Source organism: Coturnix japonica, chromosome 7, assembly GCF_054131305.1.
Source record: "Coturnix japonica strain WE chromosome 7, WE-NBRP24, whole genome shotgun sequence".
In the NCBI taxonomy this organism is placed as follows: domain Eukaryota; kingdom Metazoa; phylum Chordata; class Aves; order Galliformes; family Phasianidae; genus Coturnix; species Coturnix japonica.
In genome coordinates this window covers 2390907-2409612 of record NC_140669.1, presented here as the reverse complement: position 1 = coordinate 2409612, position 18706 = coordinate 2390907, and the positions used below count along the sequence as shown (strand labels likewise).

Sequence of the window (18706 nt, the reverse complement as noted above, 5' to 3'; positions counted from 1 at the left end):
GTAATCTCACCAGTATGATTTTATGAAGAAAGATTACCTTCTCGCTTCCAGCCAAGTCTACCAGGTACAGTTTTCCACTAAGTTTCTTCTCAGTTTCCACATTCTCTTGTTTAATATTAATAAGGAAGATACTGTGACTTCTAGAGCTGTGTTCATTCATATCTGCAGAAGAATCACATTTTAAAAGTGTTGTGTAAGTGACAAGAAGTCATATTTCAGTGCTATCCGATGGCTAACAAATTCAAACATAAGAGTCTACTCATTGGAGAGTTCAGTCCTGGACAGCAACGTCTCACAGCCATGGACCAAGCTCTTACTTCCTCATACCAAGACCTAAATTAACCAGAATCATAATACACAACAGTCTTGGAAAAGGTTTCTTTTTTCCCCCTCTTCCTTAATTTTCTTCAAGAAAAGTTTATTTTTTTCCACAAACCAATGAAATTTAACCAGAAATAGTATGAAAAAGATTAACACTGAAAGCATAATAAGATGGCATCTCAGGGATGTAGAAAGGAAGGAAGGTTCTCTCCATTTGTGCTTCTTAATGAGTATACAGCACACACACAAAAACCTCACATGATACAATAACACTATTCAGATGTGTTGGTATATTGATGGTGTTGATGTAGAACTGCAATAAGAATGCATGTTCAACATCATGAATAGAGAAGGAAATCTAAGCTGAGCAAAATTAGAGAGAATTATGAAGCGATGAAAAGAAGTTGGGCAGGTCTCAGTGCATTTCTGTGAGAAGGTTTCCTAACTTCATAGTGAATGCTTTCAGCAAAGAGCACACCATTTACATTAGAGCTTATGAGTGACTTTTATTGTGTATGTAATCAAACATCCACCTTCATTCAGGCAGTTGGACTTGATGGTCTTTAAGGTCTTTTCCAACCTGAGCAATTCTATGATTCTGTGACCATTCGCATAAATAACTCGAAATACTTTGTGTATCCAACTAGGAAGCACCAAGCAGCCAAGAAAGCACCCACAGAACACTTACTTGTAACAGCCACGTGGCGGTTCGCTTTCCCTTCATCGATGACATCCAACACCTCCTCAGGACTAGATACAAATCTTTCTGTACAACCCTGAAAATGAAACACAAGAAGAGTTTAGAAGAGCATGAGTACTCCAAATGCCATCAAGAATCTATAGCACAGATGATCTAATAAGGAAAAGAATTATCAAGCTGACCACCAACAAGGCAGAGACCCACATTTGCCCTGGTGCAGCAGCTGTTGATGGGAAAGGTTAAGAGAGTTTTATTTCCACAAAATTAAATATTCAGTCAAATTGTAATGTATGTACAGGAGACCATTTCTACACTCAGCACGTAAAGAATGGCACAGCATATTGCTAACTATTGCTAATTTGGGTTAGATTACTTGTCCGAATTAGTTTTTCTCTCTCAATCCATACAAGACAGAGCTCTCTTTCTCTGCAATATTTGTTATTATTTTCGCCTTCTCCAGGGACAGAATAAACTGAACACTATTATACGTACATTATTAAGGCTCACATATGTTCACAAGAAATATATGGAATCTAATTGAGGGCATAAAGGTCATAAAGCAGTTTATACATGAAATCCCAGCCCAACAAATCTGCTCTAAAATACTGCAAGACTACAGCGACAAAGTATTAAAAAATTCTTCAAGATGTTCTCTTTCATATTCAACATGAAACAGGCAGGGAAATACTGAGAATTTAACATCACTGGAACACACTGTAAATGTTTGAAGTCAGTAAAGCAAAGCAAACAAATGATTCAAGCCCATTAATATTTCAGGAAACTGTTTGGATTCGGGATCTAATACTGCTTGAGCATTCAAGACAGAACATCAGTTGAATCACCTCAGTAAACACAGAGGTATACAAGCATAAATGAATGTATATGTCTGTTATCTAAGAAAAATGAAAGGCTCAGCTTCAACTTTGCCATGTACCTTCACGTATGGAACTCTGTTCTTATCTTCATGTACGGCAAGGTTTGTCTTTGACACTAGAAAGAAAGATGGAGGATCATAAGGAACATTCCATAAATAAGACTGTGTCAAATATAGACACGACACGAAGATGCAAATATTCTGAATACATTAAATCTGTCAAAGCAGAGTGTAGTAATTTCCTTATTGACTAGCGCTATTTCTGTACATATATTTTGTTTCTTTTTCAGTAGATCTTGTGACTGTTTTGTTATTGTTACCTTTATAGAAAAGACCTCTTCTTTACTGCTTGTCTTAGTATGACCAAGACAGAACAATATAAATTTGTTCAAAGCAGCAAAAAATTCAGAAAGTATCAGTAGGTCTCAGGGAAACTCCAAAAAAGCTTGAATAGATGTTCCTGAGTGCTACTGTGATTTACATCTCTCTGTCTTCAGGCTGATTCTAAAAAGCGTAAGTTATTTTCATTAACATACAGACACACAAATGGTTATCTCCCATAAAATTCCACCTAAGAGAAGCAAAGCAAAGGACAAAATAATAATAACTTTAAAAAAAAACCACCAAAAACAGCCCCAAAATAAACCCTTTATATTCTTTTTTACAGTAAATCCAATGGAAGTTTGCAAGACTCAGAAACAGCCCCTTCCATTCAGCTCCATACCCACTGGTAGATAACCAGGCTGGGTAGCACTGCCAAAGCAGCGCACTACTTCTGATGATTTAAGCTACAGATCTGTCTGTCAGAAACCCAGTCACAGTCACACAACTTCAACTTAAATCACTCAAAGACAGAACTGAACCAACACTTAAGGGAGAAGAAAAGCCCCAGACCAAACCAACCACCATGTAGTTATACATAAAATGTGAAACTCACCATCAAGTAGGTCCCTTATTTTGTCCAAATAGATCTCAAAGTAGGAAACCTAATTAAAGAATCATAAGCATTACAGATTTAAACTCTAGCAGTTTAAAAATGCCTCCACCTATATTTATCTGCCCAAACGAAAAGCACCAAACTACAAGCAAATCCCACCTCCCACATGCTTTGAATTACATCTATCTCTTCTGAATGATTTCCACGCCAACAACCTCTCTCTATTTATCAGTGGCTCACCAGGAACGTGTGTCAAAAAGCTTCAGACAAACCTCAGCTTCCTCTGTCACTTTTGGACATAAAAATATTGAAGAGAAGTAAAGTAACCCACTTAGTACCATATCACCACTGCAATACTACTACATCACTTGTAGGGCATGTCTGACAAGAGGCACAAAGGCAGACAGCACAGCCCGTGGTTTTGCACACCAGTAACATAAGCCTGACTTACATACATTAAATGAAACTTTACAATGAAGCATATTGTAAAAGCTCTTTCCTGAATCAGGTCTCAAATAGCAAATGGAAAACGAGCTCCTCTGTCACAAAAGGAGACAACTGTGCCCGGAATAAAAAACAGAAAAGAAGTTTAGGGAGAAGTCGAATGAATGAGTGACTATGTGAATACAAGGGCATTCAGCTCCAACACAGGCAAACAGAAATGTCAGCATGGTGCCTAACTGCACCAGAACTAAGATTTACCTAGGGATTATTTAGCAAATCCAATAGCAGATGGCTAAATTGCAGGTATCCATAAACCCAACCCATGTAGTAAAGCATCCTTTTATCTCAAATGAAATAGAATTTTATCGACTTGTTTATTTTTAACTTTTGAGAACTGCCAATAAATACAGAAGTGTTTCAGTTTGGGATATTTTCTTCATCTGTGTCACATTTCAAGCCATCTTTTGGACCACACATTTCAATACTCTGGCTCACCCATACTCAGCTCACGTGCTTTGTATCATCCCATTAACACACACTGCTGAGGACCCACATACGTAGGAGACATCAAGTACTCTTCCCATTTCTAAATGGGTTTCAATTAGGGAGAAAAAAAAATTGATATTAGTTTTCTGAGCTGGCTTAGTTATTAAAAGAGTGTGACAGTTCAGTTATAACCTTGCTCCAAATGACAGAACTCGCATTTCTCTAAATGACAGCTCCTCGTATAATCACTCATTCATTCACTGCTACTTAGGCAGCTTTTCTGTTACAATATTCATAGATGTCAGCTAGGATAGGAAGCCACAAAAACTGCTCAGTGCTGGCAGAACGTGATTTATAGAGTGATACAATTCTGCTGGGACAGGAATTTAATACGTCTGGTGTCTTGTACAAGGGGGTCCCCATCTGTTAGCATCAAAATGTTATCATGTAGAATAGCAACAGACAGGAGAGTTTTATGGATGATGAAAAGAAATCAGTGCCACTGCTACAAAAACCATTTCTATGAAAATTCAAAGGTGACCCTTAATTCTTAAGAGCTCAACACTTTACATTCTACAGTCTATTCAAATATTTAGATGGTTTATTGTGAGGTTGCTTCTGTCTGCATTTCATGTCGCGGTGACTGTTCATGTGCATGCTCAGGTGCTCCCAGTACAAAACGACATACTCCTCCCAGCATATCATTAACTGGTTCAGATGCATGCTGATGGATTATTGAAATGCACACGCCCAGAGCACCATCTTCTCATAAATGTCCTCAGTAAAGCAGTTTGAATCACAGGCAGGAGAAAGGAAACACTCTGCAGCCACGTGCCCTAACCAGAATCCAGCTCCAGCTCCAGCTCTGCCTTCTTTCAGCTGACCCATTACATAACATGCCATCCTGAATTTACCTTTATATGAAACTCCAGGTTCTCATCCATGGAATAGATGTGATCAAAGATGTCATGTGCAATTCTCGGAATGATTCCCATTAGCTGAGGGTCATGAAGCTTCCCCTATGGACACAAAAGCAAACCACAACTAGGAAAGTGTTGCTTAAGCATGGGGAAAGGGAAATCCTTGTTCAAACACACCTTCATCCAGTGGGGCTTTGCAAACAAGCAAAGGGGATTTGCTTGATGCAAACACACGTAAAAGATGGCAGGGTGACTCAACATGTTAGCACTCTTCACTCCATGGAGCACCTATCTGTTTTGTCAGCTCCTACCACATGTGATGCACGCTGTCCTGCTGCTGTGCACTCTGCCACTCACTGATTTAAGACAGATAAACACAAACAAAACGAACTTTCCAATTACTGCCTGCTACTCCCAGTTAGAAATCAGCTGTTTGGAAACACGTCAGAAACAAGAAGCCTTAAAGCATCCCAATTCTCCTTTGCCAGTAACAGTAATAAATGACTGTCAAGTCATTAACCTGGGATGAAGGAAATTTAACATGAAGAATCGACACTGTCTCTCTCCTTCTCTCTCACCTTACATTTAAAGCAGCTACCAGGTTTCTCCCTTTCAACTATGTACACCATGGGGAAAAAGCAGAAGAAAGAGGCTGAAAGAGAGAAACTAGTTGCTTTCCTGACTGCCTTCCCTGTAAAGCAGCACTTGGCTGTATCTAAACCAGGAGCATTTTATTCATGTTATTTAAGCAATATTAACTTCTGCAGTGGAAGCGGTTAAATGCTGTACCATACACAGCACCCCATGACGCTCTGCAAAAGCTAAGAAGTCCTGGTTGTACAAAATGCTGTTTTAATTCAGAAAGAGAAAATGAAAAAGAGGGTGATTAAATAAATTCCTGAGGGAGGGGAAAGAAATCTGTATGCATGCACACTCGAAACAAAACCCAGCACTGTGTTCTGCCTTGCCAGCAAAGGCTTCACTGCACAATGCTGAGCTCCATTACACAACACTGGTTTGGGGCAGACACTGCCATACAATTTTCACACTATTCATTCATTCCTTCTCACTGTAGAAGTCCTTAGGTTCCAGCGAAGCCAACTAACTACCCGTCCTGCATTACTGCACACACACATTCTTCCCAAAGAGGATAAAGGAGCTTTTCCTAAACCAGGATAAACAGAAATCAGTTGGTATTTCTTCACTACTCCCATATGCAACCAAAGGTGCATCCATACTATACAGCAATGTAAGAAGCTCTATCCAGCTAGCAGAGGCAGCTACAGGTCCAGAAACAAAGGAGCTAAGCAGTGCCTCCTTTTCCATAGCAGTGTCTTGGTTTGTTGCATGCATTGCTAGCTCAGCCAAAGAACAGTATGAATTCAGAGTTCTGTCCCAGGGTCTTCTGTCTGAAGACACAGAGATGTGTCAGCTTTGGCACCTCTGCACAAGGTAAATGGTGCTTGGGCTCTGTATAAATGTCAGCTCAGAGACGTATTTGTTTATATGTTCTCCTAACATCTAGGAGCTGCATAGTATGTCTGCTTCCCTTTCCATAGCCTTTACTATAGTGAAAAAGTTTATTTGTAAAAAAAATAATAATGATTTAAGGTACATGTAATTCAATCACTGTCCCTACAGCTTCATGAGCTTCGGTTTTCTTATTGTTTAAGTCAGTGCTGTCAGAATAGCAATGAAGCAACGAAGCGAGATGACATTCACTGCTTTAAAAACTGTAATACCAGCACGCCACTGAAAAATAATTGGTTTAACTTCATTATGAATGGATTTTTATCACAAGGGGAATTGCAAAGAGAGCATACGTTGGAAAGGGAAACGAAGGAAACGATGGCTACTCGCAGAAATCCACAGGGAAAACACTGCCATGGATTTATCTCTGACCCCAGGATGAGTATGGAGAGGAGTGCTGCTGCTGCCATCAATTGACACTGCAGTTAGGAAGCTCCCCCAGAGCACCAGCACAGTTTTCTCTGCTCATTAAAGCCTCGTTTTAATAACAACATTAATTTTTAGGGGTTGGACTACATGATCCCCCCTTCAGAGCCCTACAATTCTGTGATCCTACACAGCAAGCAAACAGAGGATAGTGAAGGACAGCATTGAGACACTGCAGCTTGACTTCAAGACGTTGACGTAACCACAGTTTGGAGGGACCTGCTATTGAAAACTGCAATGTAACAGCAGAGTCCATCAGTTTCTCCTGTTGGAAAAAACCCACATATTTTTAAAGAAGATATCCATCCTGCTATGCAGCTTAGCAAATGTTTTATTTGCCCAAGAGAAAGGTAGGTGTCAGAAAGCCCTTCTTGGCTGTATTACACCACTGTGCCCTGTTAGGCCTCACACTGACACCAGGCAGCATTCTGCATTTCACACAAAATCCTTTCCCTACAGGATTTCATTTTTCTTCAACTTCAGACTATTTTCTCCTCCTCAACATGCTATAGCAACATCACAAGGGGATGTTAGAGTCAAAGAGGGATTAAACTGCATTTAGACTCGATTCCACTTTAGAAATGACAGCTTCTTTTTTTATTAAAAAAGCAAAATGGACATTTTTCTACAGTCGTTTTCTTCATCGCAGCTTGTAATTCCGAATATAAATTGGCTTTAAGAGATCTTTCCCCATGCCATGTGGAAGGACCCGCTCAAGCCCTGCAGACATTTTGATGTAATTACATTCCGAGCGGGTGGATTACTCAGTCACTGTGCCATCTGTGAGGCCTGAGCTAGTGATTTTCCCCATCCCTAGTCTCCAAAGGAGGCAAGGACAGACTTAATAAGACATGAGGCATCCGTTATTGCATCCTCCAGGAAAGGAGCAACTGTGGCAATTAAACAGCAATTCCATCAGGGCCTACTGGCTCAAGAGAATATTGCTTTCCTTCTCCTTTACTCTTCAGGTCAGGTAGGTCAGCTGTGTTAATCACGTAGCAAAACCATCTGACGCTGTTAAACAAAGGACAGCTTTTTGCTTCCCTTCATTTCATTTAGCAACGCTTTGCTCTAGATCTCCTATTGAAAGTTCATAGTTGAACCCAAATGCTTTACGACAAATACATGTGGCTCGTACAGTGCTGTGACAGAACAATCCTATGCTAGGATTAAATGCTTGAATAATCCTTCTGCTATGGGAAGGGACTAGAATATATGCATGTTTCTGCCAGAACAGCAGGGGGAAAGCAAACCAAAACAAAAACTCATACAGAAGAAGACAAAAGACACTGTGGAACTCCAAAGTGTAGCAGAAATAGGAAGACTTAGGGCCTCAGTCACCAGGAGCTGATATTCTCCTCCTGTAAAGCAACCATTTCCAAACGCACCAATTCATCCATCTGTGCCACAGTGTGTGAGGGAGGCAATCCCAGAAGATGAGTACAAATGAGAAGACCAATAACCAAGGCATGAATTTGCACAATCCTGTGTGTAAGAGAACTGTATCTGTATTACAGTATTCTCTGTGGATTAAGGAATCTCACTCCTTCACAATGATACACACAGCTAAGCTGTCATGACAAACATGGAAAGGCTGCAGTTGGTACTTTTCACTCACCATTCATTAATTTAGCTAGATGCTCTGGAAAAATAAAACAAAAAACCTTCCCTTTGAAAACAATACGATAGCATGAAAAGCAGAAGCTTTGTCTATGTATTTATAAGCCCCTCACAGCTCAGTGTTCCAGCTAGCAGCTTTGTTCAAGCATGCAGTGCATAAAATTCTGCTGCTGCTACCCAACTGATTGAACTTTGCCTCTGTACCTCCATAGTGTGTGTCTTTCCTGACGACGTCTGCCCATAAGCGAAGATGGTGCCATTGTAGCCTTCAAGAACATCTGCAAAGGAGGAGGAAAACAATTAAACCTCAGAATGGCATCTTCAAGCTGCACTATCAGTGTTTCATACATCCAAAATGCGGAAGGCCAGTCAGAAACACACAATGCAAGTCGCCATCCATAAGCCTCCAAAGAGGAAGTTAAACAAGCTCACACTTTTCCTATTACTGTATCACTCAACAGTTCAGAACCTTATTAATTTCCAAGCTTGTCAGCAAAGCAGGAGAGCAAAGGAGGAAAAGAGACAGACAGGAATTAGCTCTGCTGAAAATAGACTTCCATCAAGGCAGGACAGTCTTTATATTGTATACTTGCTTCCAAAATGACCCTGCACATTGCAGGGGGGTTGAAACTAGGTGACCACTGTGGTTCTTTTCAATCCAGGACACTCTGTTATTCTATTTAATGATTCCACTATTCACTCTGTGCTGGTCCCATCAGACCACCCCACTGCCTGTATATATACACATGTGTCCAGATTACATATTATTACATAGACAACTGTAATCTCTTTGTATGCATCTCCCCATGCATGCATCCCAAGGCACCGTAGCCCAAGCAGCAACACATGTGCAGGTTCACTGCAGTCCCTGCCTGCAGGACTGTGCTGCCCACACGCAGACACTTGACGGTTGGCCAGCCAGAAGGATGTTTGGTGAAAGGCTTTCCACTGAAGATGGTTAATTCACCATCTGTCAGCTGACTGAATAGAGAAGATGGGCCCTGAGACAAACAGCCTGCCCAAAACTTCAAGTGGAATAAAACAACAGATGAACAGGAGCGATCCCACGAAGATCAGCTGTGGGTTTTATGTAACTCCTAACAAACATGAAAGCCCAAGCACTCTTCTCCCTTCCTTGCTGAACCCACTCTGCAGTGATTTTCAGCTACACTCACTGCCCCTGATGGCCGCCCAGCTCAGCCCCAGCACTGCAACCAGATGGTGCTTCCCTGCAAGCAGCACTGTTGCATATGTGGCAACACAGACACACTGGCATCAGGCATATACAAAAGCTGACAGCACCAGCAGGGCTGTGCTGCCCAGTAAAGCTCCACAACACACTGTCCACAGCAGCTGTGGAGCACTGGAGACCTGGAAATGGAGCAATGGTGAGAACTGGAGATACTCAAGGCCAGGCTGGATGTGGCTCTGGGCAGCCTGGTCTGCTGGTTAGTGACCCCATAGCAGGGGGTTGAAGCTGGATGCTCAGCATTGTGGTCCTTTTCAACCCAGGCCATTTTATGATCCTATGAACCAGAATCGTAAAGGCCTAATGCAGCCTTTGGGAGCACACCCAGCACCCCCCCAGCTCCACACCAAGTGAACTGCTTCTCAAAATCTCCTTCTTCCTTATGTTTCTCATGTGCAGAGTGTGACACACTTTGGCTGAATTTCTGAGCTACTTACTTAAACCTAATCCCATTTCTTTTCCAGCTAGAAAAACCTCATTTGGATCACTGTTATTGTTAACATCGTTATGACAGCCATTGTTTTAGAGCCTGTCAGCGCAGCTGGTGTTTTTGGTGATAACATTAATCACAAGGAAACCATCAGCCACTTCTCGGGAGCGCGATGAAGTCTGATAACAAATGGTAACCTTGAAAAGCAATCTGTAAAGCCTCCAAGGTTTAAATAGCGCTTCACATTGTGACATCCTCAGCTGATATTTTCATGTCGTAAATCACCTTGTACCCACCTATCAGAAACAGCACAGCCTGTGTCACATTCTTCACTATATTAGGTTTCAAAGTGAAAATTCAGTGTTTTATTTCTCTCACTGTATTTCACTTTCACAGAAACAGAAACTCAGGACTGCAGCCTCTAAGAGCCACGTGAGACATCACGTATACAAAGAAGGCAAACCAATTACTGGACACCAACTATCCAACATTAGCACACACTGGGATGCTGGAACTCTTTGGAACACTTCTAGATGTGGAGCTGTGTGTCAGCAATCTGAATGATTTCTAAGCTCTACAAACTCCATTCCCACCAGTTTTTATTAAAGGCTTACCCACGTGAAGAAATCAGAATTGCTTTAATTAGGCTCCCCTCTGAGAGCAGCCAACTTGAGCCTTATGACTCATTTCCTCTCTACAACATCAAATAATTAGCTTCTGGTCCTGATCCCTGATCAACCAGACTACACGTGTGCTGCTGGCAGCCCGCTTCCTCCTGAACAAAACCCAGCAGAGCTCACCCCAGGGCCCACTCCCTGCAGTCAGCATTCAGCTCACTGTGCTGCTTACTGCTCTAAAGGCTACACAGAGCTCTCCAGCACTGCTCCTGCACCTCTGAGCGACCCCAGATCTCACATGCCCACAGCATTCACCATACAGCCTTGTGCTGCTATAGAAGCACAGCTGAGGGCAGCCATAACAACAACCCCACTATCTGAACATTGTGATTGAAAAAGAAAAACTGAGGATCAAACCCTGGGACCAAGCAGGTCAGCCACTGCATGGAACCACTGAAATGCAGACAAATGCTTAAAGAATATACCAAAATCCCATGCCTGCAATAATTACTAAGTTCCAGTAGAGACAGCTTTAGTATCCTGCCTTTAAATAGCTTGAGTGGACAGGGAGACATCATTTTCCTTCCACCGAAATGGCAATAAAGGAGGACAACACCTACCTTTGACAATCTGCTTGGCACAGGCATTATAAACTTGCTCCTGGGTTGTGTTGGGAGGTAACACTCTGTCAAAGACATAGGGCTTCCCTTGCTGCAAACCAAACAGAGACTTTTGTAAGAGAAGGAACATCACATACAGTTACACAGGTTTTGTGTGTTGTCTGTGAACAGGTTTGTTTGATACTTAAAAGACGAATCATTTTTAAGACAGCAGTTCAGTTCTTACAGCTCAGTAAAGGCAAGCAAGGCATTTGCATTTAAAATAAGATTCCTTTATTATACTAAGTGGATCTGTCGTATCTTCATCTTCCATCAAAGCCTGTAATGTTTCCCTTCAAAGACGTGACATTTTGCTTTCAGACGAGTGCAATGAGGGCCTCTCCCCCTCTGGATAAAGGATTTCTCCATAACACCTGACCTAAACCTCCCCTCTTTTAGTTTAAACCCATTCTCCCTTGTCTTACCATCATCTGACCATGTTCACAGTTGCTCTCCCCCCTGTTCCCTTTAAGTACTGAAAGGCCACAATGAGGTCACCCCGCAGCCTTCTCCAGGATGAACCAGCCTGGCTCCTGCAGCTCCATCCCTCTGAGCATCTTCTGGACCTCATCCTATCTCAAGGATAGGAAAGTGATTTTTAAATGATTTAAAAGAAAAAAATCAGGGCAACAGCTATTCTTGTGCTGCAATGGGCAATCTAGACATCCCACTTGGTCAAATAAGACGCAACTGAGGTGACCACAACTGCCAGCACAGCACAGCCCTGGGAGCAGCAGGACCACAGGACAGTGCTCAGCCAACCCCAGCCCCAGGGCAGCACACACTCAGCCCCAGCACTCCATTTCATCACAGCTTTCTGTAATATACCATTTTCCCCTTGCAGTGCTGTGGGGCTGCCCAGCCTATTCTGGTACCATTTCTCAACTGGACTTTTGACCTACTTATCCCCTGGATAGGGACTGTCCCAGACTGCTTACCATAAGCACTGGGTACAGACTGGGTGCCAAAATACCAGAAGGACATAAAACTACAAGGATGGACAGCAAAAGGACAAGGGGGAATAGTTTTAAACTGAGACAGGGGAGGTTTAGGTTGGATCTTTGGAGGAAGTTTTTCCCCCAGAGGGTGGTGACGCACTGTTCACAGGTTGCCCAAGGAGGCTGTGGATGCCCCATCCCTGCAGGCATTCAAGGCCAGGCTGGATGTGGCTCTGGGCAGCCTGGGCTGCTGGTTGGTGACCCTGCACACAGCAGGGGGTTGGAATGAGATGATCATTGTGGTTGTTTTCAACCCAGGCCATTCTATGGTTCTATGATTCTATTCAAGAGCTCCCAAAGGAGGAGTACAAAGATGGGGACAGTTCTGAGGGCAAGGGGTGTGAGGAGCAGCGGCCATAAACAATAGGCACTAATCAAAGAGGCCAAAGCACAAGTGCACACATAAGTGCAGCTATCCGCTTACCAATTTATTCCCTTCATGCCTGAGTTGAGGCACATTAGCTACTCAATGTGAGAGAGCAGCAGGGAGATGCCAGTACATCACTGCACCACAGCAAACATCGCACTTCAGGCAAACGCTGCTCCTGAGCCATCAATCCACTGAGCTCTCAGCAGCCCCAGTGTCAGAGCCCTCCGGAACAGCCCCACAGTAATTGCACTGCATGCAGCTGGAAGAGGCACCGCCTGTCATTTATCTGTCAGACTGAAAAGCTTCAAATGTAAAGCAGCAATTCACAAATGTGCTATGCGGGTCAAATTCTTTCCTTAGAATTTTTGTTCTGGAAAGCTGTAAGGCTGGCACACCCAGCACTGGTGTCTGAAGGAAATAAATGTGTGTTAAGGATCCCAAAGCAGCTGTCATCAAGAACACAAAATGAGAGCTCTGCTATCCAAGCAGCACTTATGTTTTTGGGAAGGGTTTTTATGGCTCATCTCCCTGTTGATTTTGGACAAAGACAACTCGGGGCTCAGGCTCAGCAGCACTCCTGAGGGCACACACTAAGATATGGAGCTTTTTCATTATAATTTACTGAATTTTTGGGTGCTATGCTTCTAAGCTCTGAGTTTACAGCAGTCTTTCCTCGAAGGTAACAAAAGCCACATCCACCCTCCAAAGGCAACGTGATGGCAGAGCCAAAGCTTTTGCTCCGGAACACAGACAGGGAGAGCAAGCATGAATGTCACCATATTCCTATCATCTCCTTAAACAGGACTTTTTTCCTATTGCCACCTTCAGAATACCACTTTTACCCTACCATAATTCAACCTGAACTAAGAACCGAAATCAGGAGGATTTCAGCCTTATTACAGCTTATTCAAGAGAACAATTAACAGCCTTCATGAAGCGACCCTACCAATTTTATCTCCATAAGGTTTCTCATTACAGGCCGTGTTATCACCTCTCACACATAAATCCCATCCTCCTGCCCATGCCATTGCTCCCTGCAGTCCCCCTGACCATGTACCATCAACTCCTGCACCATGGGCTGTGCTGAGCGCTCAGCAACACCCACACCTCTAAGGCTGGAGCTGCACCAACAGCCCCTCTGACTGCAGGGTGAACTGCCACCCAGACATGCTGCCGATTCCTTCACCAGCTTCTGAACTTGCAGACTTGCTGTTAAAAAGAAATAAACCCTGAAGATTTCATAGGCACAAACAGAATTCTAATGATAAGCGCATGCACCGCTAGATCTGTGATTTCATATGCAATGTCACAGCGATGTCACTAGAAGGTAACACACTCCTAATTCAATGTAACTGAATGCATTTCCTGATTTATACAAGAAATAGCTCAGCTCTTCTAAATTCCACGTAGAGAGGAAACGGGTAATGGTTCAGCGCTTAGAGCAGCATGCTAACAATTAGTGCCTGAGTGCAGCTCATGGTTAATTCCCTCTGATCTTCAGGCAGGCTTCGATCCACAAGTGTACATGCAGGAGGCATTGAGCTCTGTGGCAGGATCCACAGCCCCACATGGAGCCCTGGAATGTCTTATGAGAAGTGTGAGCAGAATGAGATGGCTTAGAATGGAGCACCCGACAGCCAGTGTGTAGCTCAGGTGTGGAATCAATAAAGTAGAAGGGAAGAAAGGAACACAAAACCCTGAATTTATTTGCTTTTTTGGGCTGTATGAGGGCATCTGGATCAGACGAGGAGCTACAGTCTGAAAACACACCCCAGAATCAGAGATACCATCTCACATTTATCCCAAGACGGACACAGGTTTGATCTGCTTGCACAGGAAACCAGAAGACGAACATGAGGACATTAAGGACATTTCTTAAGCAAACTGGATGGCCATGAGCTGTGTTCCACCCGCCTGACCTCAGGGATCCTTGTATCACATCAGCACATCTCTCATTTGGTTGCATGCTGTGCAGCTCATCCGCACACACCCAGCACCATCCGTGCTCACAGAGAAGAGGTCTTATAAATAAAAGATTCTTAATTGCAGGCCCGGAAGACAGGCTTTGTCAAAGATCAGAAAGCAGACTCTTACCAGAAGCAATTCACATCTTCAATCAAGGCCCAGAGTAACCTCAATGCGCTACAGGGGTAACAAAATTCTCCTAAAGAAACTCTTACGTTTTGGTAATACCCCTAAAAATCACTTGGAAAACAACTGAAAACAAACACTCTGGTCCAAGCAGGAGCTGCAGAGCAATCTGAGTTGAGCAACATTACTTTTGCATGGCGGCTTTAATTATTGATCTGCCTTCTGAACATCCCTGCGGCGCTGATAGGATCAGGCATGTGGCCAAAGACCTGTTTTTAGCTCTCACTTGCAGCAGAGAGAACCTTTAACTCTTTGTAACAACAGCACTGCTTTAGTTTGGTATGGATCTACGATTTAGGAATAGAGGCTTCCAAAACTATTTAGCAGCTCCTCTTTCCCCCTAAGTGACCTGGAAAATGCACTCCGTCAAGAAAAAAGCAAATGAATTCTAAACACGAGGATATCCCAGCTCAAAGCCAACTGTTAAAGAACAAACACCCTTTAGCAACACTTTGGGCAAAGAGGCACACAGGCAGAGCTCTCCACCACTATCCTGCTGGGATGGGATGCTACCAGCTAACACAGAGCAGAAGCGTGAGCACCTCCCAAGCCCATCAGCACCCAGATCCTCCTGGCTGTTAGTGGAACCAGGGCTAAGGTGAGGAGCAGCACTGCTCTGGGCTGCTTTCGGAGCACTGCAGGCTCCATAGAGCCATGCAGGATGGACCAGGAGCACCCACCCATTCCCACACACCACAGAAAGAGGGATGTCTTACTTGAGGGCCATTGGCTTGCTTGTCCTCTTCTCAGGCTGCCCAGCACCGTCAGCACAGCCTGGGATGAAGGAAGACCCCGGGAGCCAGGATCCAGCCACTCCACCTGCCCATGGTTCCAGCAATGCAGCACATGGAGCTCGAGCTCTGCATGGCCTGGTTGCATTGTACAGCAGAGCCAAACGCTCTCGGAACTCTCAGTGTGCTGCTCTGCAGCCCACGTGGCAGCTGGTGGATTTGGGCAGCATTTATTTAACTGCTTATGTAACGGCACACAAATGATTTGGGAACAGAGGTGTGACACTCTGCAGCTCGGTTTGAAGCACCTTTGTCTTTACAGAGGTGAATGCTGGTGGGAAAAGGAGCTCGCCAGCTGCATAACACCGGCTCAAGACAGGCATCATGCCCAAGAAATCAAGGTAACACTTCCATTTCTCCCATCGTTTCTCACAAAGCCATGCCTTAAGTAGAACAATTCCCTGCTCTTCAAGCCAAGCTATTTTAGCTACTGCCTCAGCAGGCCTCTCAGCTCTACCATACAACATGAGATGTACGGTCCTGTACCCTGCTGGGAAGAGCAGGACTCCCTCTTCAGCATGATCCCTCTCAGTCTCCACGTAGCCTGCATTGCTGTACCATAACAGAAAGCTACTAGTTCAAATTACGTGCTCTAACTAATTTAATAGACCTCTATGTGCCTATTCAGAGCTACCTTCACAACCTACTCATTTCACTTCTGCAAAGCACAGACAAGCTTAATTAAATTAACTCTGAAATGCTGTCATTTGCATTATAGCTGCAGCTCTTCTCTGCGTCAGAGGTTCTTAACTAAACAGGAATCTCACAAGGGCATTTGGGACACACTGTTCTAAGCCCTGTGAGGTACAACGAGGTTCTGACCTTCCAAAACTCTCTGGTAAAAAAGCTGCCCGGCTTGAAGCTTGTAATTTAACAATCAGGTGATCAAAGATACCCTGAAGCAGCTCCCTACAGCACCAATGGGAGAGCATCCAGATAGTGACATCCCATGGGCGAGGAGCTACAGGAATAAACTGGGAGAGAACAGCATCTCTGCATACCAGGAGCATTTGTACCATGCCAACAAAGCCCCCAGAGGGTGGGCAGACAATTCAGAACATGAAACAAAGCAGACCCAGGGAAGATGCTGCTCCCCAGCTCCACAGCCCCAGCCCCAGACATAGCTGCACCTTCACTCCACCATGCTGGCACTGTGTTAATCTTCACTCTGTTAAACATATCACTTACAGATTTTATGGGGAGCTGGATGGCTCAGGAGATTAGTAATGGGATACTGAGTGCTGTCAGTTGTAGATTCAAATCCAACTCAGGTCAGGAGAGGTCAAAATTAAACGAGAGGGCATCACTGATCCGTATAACAGCTTTATTTCAGCATGCTCTGCAAAAGCAAGGATTGAAGGGAAACAGCGAACAAACCACACCATTGGTGCTGGAGTGTCCCACCAGGCTGGATATATATAGTGGCAAAGAGAAACAAATGAGATGTTTGCACTCCCGCTGCCTGCATTGTACAGGGTTTGTTCTGCAGAAGAAGCATTTCACAAGTGCAGAAGTGTCACAGTTACAGCTGGGCTGCGCATCCACCAAGCTTACCTTACAACAGAAACATAATCCCTGTCTGTGTCCGCCTCCTTTCCTGCAATGCAACTAAAAAGGAAGTTTTTCCCCCAGAGGGTGGTGATGCACTGTTCACAGGTTGCCCAAGGAGGCTGTGGATGCCCCATCCCTGCAGGCATTCAAGGCCAGGCTGGATGTGGCTCTGGGCAGCCTGGGCTGCTGGTTGGTGACCCTGCACACAGCAGGGGGTTGGAGCTGGATGAGCACTGTGGGCCTTTGCAACCCAGGCCATTCTATGAATTAACATAGGAGAAGCACAGCAACCATTCTGCACGTTCTGCCTTCTCCATTGAAAAGCAACACTAGCAGAAGAACTGAAAGGGCAGCAAACAGCACAGTGCTGTATGGAGTCACAGCTGTAGGTATGTGATGCACAGCTGTGCTAGCATTACCCCTATTCTGCAGCTTGCCTGGCTGTAGCCCAGTTTTGTGTCATATGCATCTCAACATCCCCCCTATTAGCTACAGCGTGAGCATGGAAGAGCTCCGCAGAAGCTCCAATACCGAGGCAGGCAGAGCAATTACCCTGTCACCAAGTAATGCAGACAAGTTGCTCCTGGCAACAAACCACTTCAAATGTGGATGGAGAGCAGCCCTCACCAAGGCGATGCCATGCACTCCTGCAGCCATTTTGAGGAGCTGTTGCCTGGTGCTATTTCTCTCCGTGTCGGTGTTACTGACTGCAGCACCTGGGGCACATAATTGCTTCCTCTTGCAAGCTCCTCGCTTCACAAGCAAGCTGCACATCTAAAAGCTGATTACATTGGAACATGGAGTGAGATTAGCATCCGCCAGGAAGGAGCGTGCAGGAACTGCAGCGATTCATCAGGTGCTTTGATTCCCACTGCTGTATCTGTGACCTCCCTTCGCTCTGCTAACACTTCTATTGATTTCTTTCATCCTTTCCCATCTGGAGCTTCTTCTCTTCCTGCCATTTCACCCAGTTCAAGGCGGGTCTTCTCACAAAGCTGAGGCAGAGGATGGAGGAGGCAGCAGCCCCCAGGGAGCCACAAAGCCACCCACCCAACAGAGCCAGCTCACCCAGGGCTTCCATTCCTGCTCCCTTTGCACAAAGAGGAACCAACTCAACCCCACCCACAGGCTTAAAACCAACAAGCTTCTGCTTTTTGGGCTTATCACACTGATTTCCTTATACAGCTCACCTCAATATCTGCAGAAAATCTAGAACCCACAGTGTTAAGAGGTACATCCAAACCTTTTGGGACCGCTGACCATCTAAGCCCGTGGCCTAGATATTCAGCGTTGTTCAAATTTCATTCAAAATTCAAATGGAACTGATTATCAACAGCTTTGCATTTGGTAGTCAGAATGTCTGTGTCAAGTGGTCCCACAGTAAACAAGCTGTGGGGATGAGTTGTTGGGTTCTGCCTGTGTTACTGCTCACAATACAGCTCAGTCACACAGAAGACATGAATAAAAATCATGTAATTTTTGCTTTCCTAAGTGCAGAAATACATATTTTGGCTCATAACCCCATCCTGTGACTTTACTGTAGCTCAAAATGTGTTACAGCATTCACATACAGCACATCCCTTCGTAAAGCACGTAAAGGAGATCAGCAGAGCAGCCCCACTTTCCGCAAGT

The 18706-nt window shown here is 44.2% G+C and overlaps 1 protein-coding gene across 1 annotated transcript in view; it reads right to left on the bottom strand.

Annotated features, from left to right (window-relative positions):
- KIF5C (kinesin family member 5C) overlaps positions 1-18706 on the bottom strand; it is a 59567-nt gene that overhangs the window by 33178 nt on the left and 7683 nt on the right. The window contains exons 2-8 of the mRNA XM_015869249.3: positions 11175-11265; positions 8463-8536; positions 4677-4781; positions 2833-2881; positions 1956-2011; positions 1010-1097; positions 38-162 (exon numbers count right to left, since the gene is read on the bottom strand). Coding sequence (XP_015724735.3) covers positions 38-162; positions 1010-1097; positions 1956-2011; positions 2833-2881; positions 4677-4781; positions 8463-8536; positions 11175-11265 — 588 coding nt within the window. The remainder of the gene's footprint in view (positions 1-37; positions 163-1009; positions 1098-1955; positions 2012-2832; positions 2882-4676; positions 4782-8462; positions 8537-11174; positions 11266-18706) is intronic.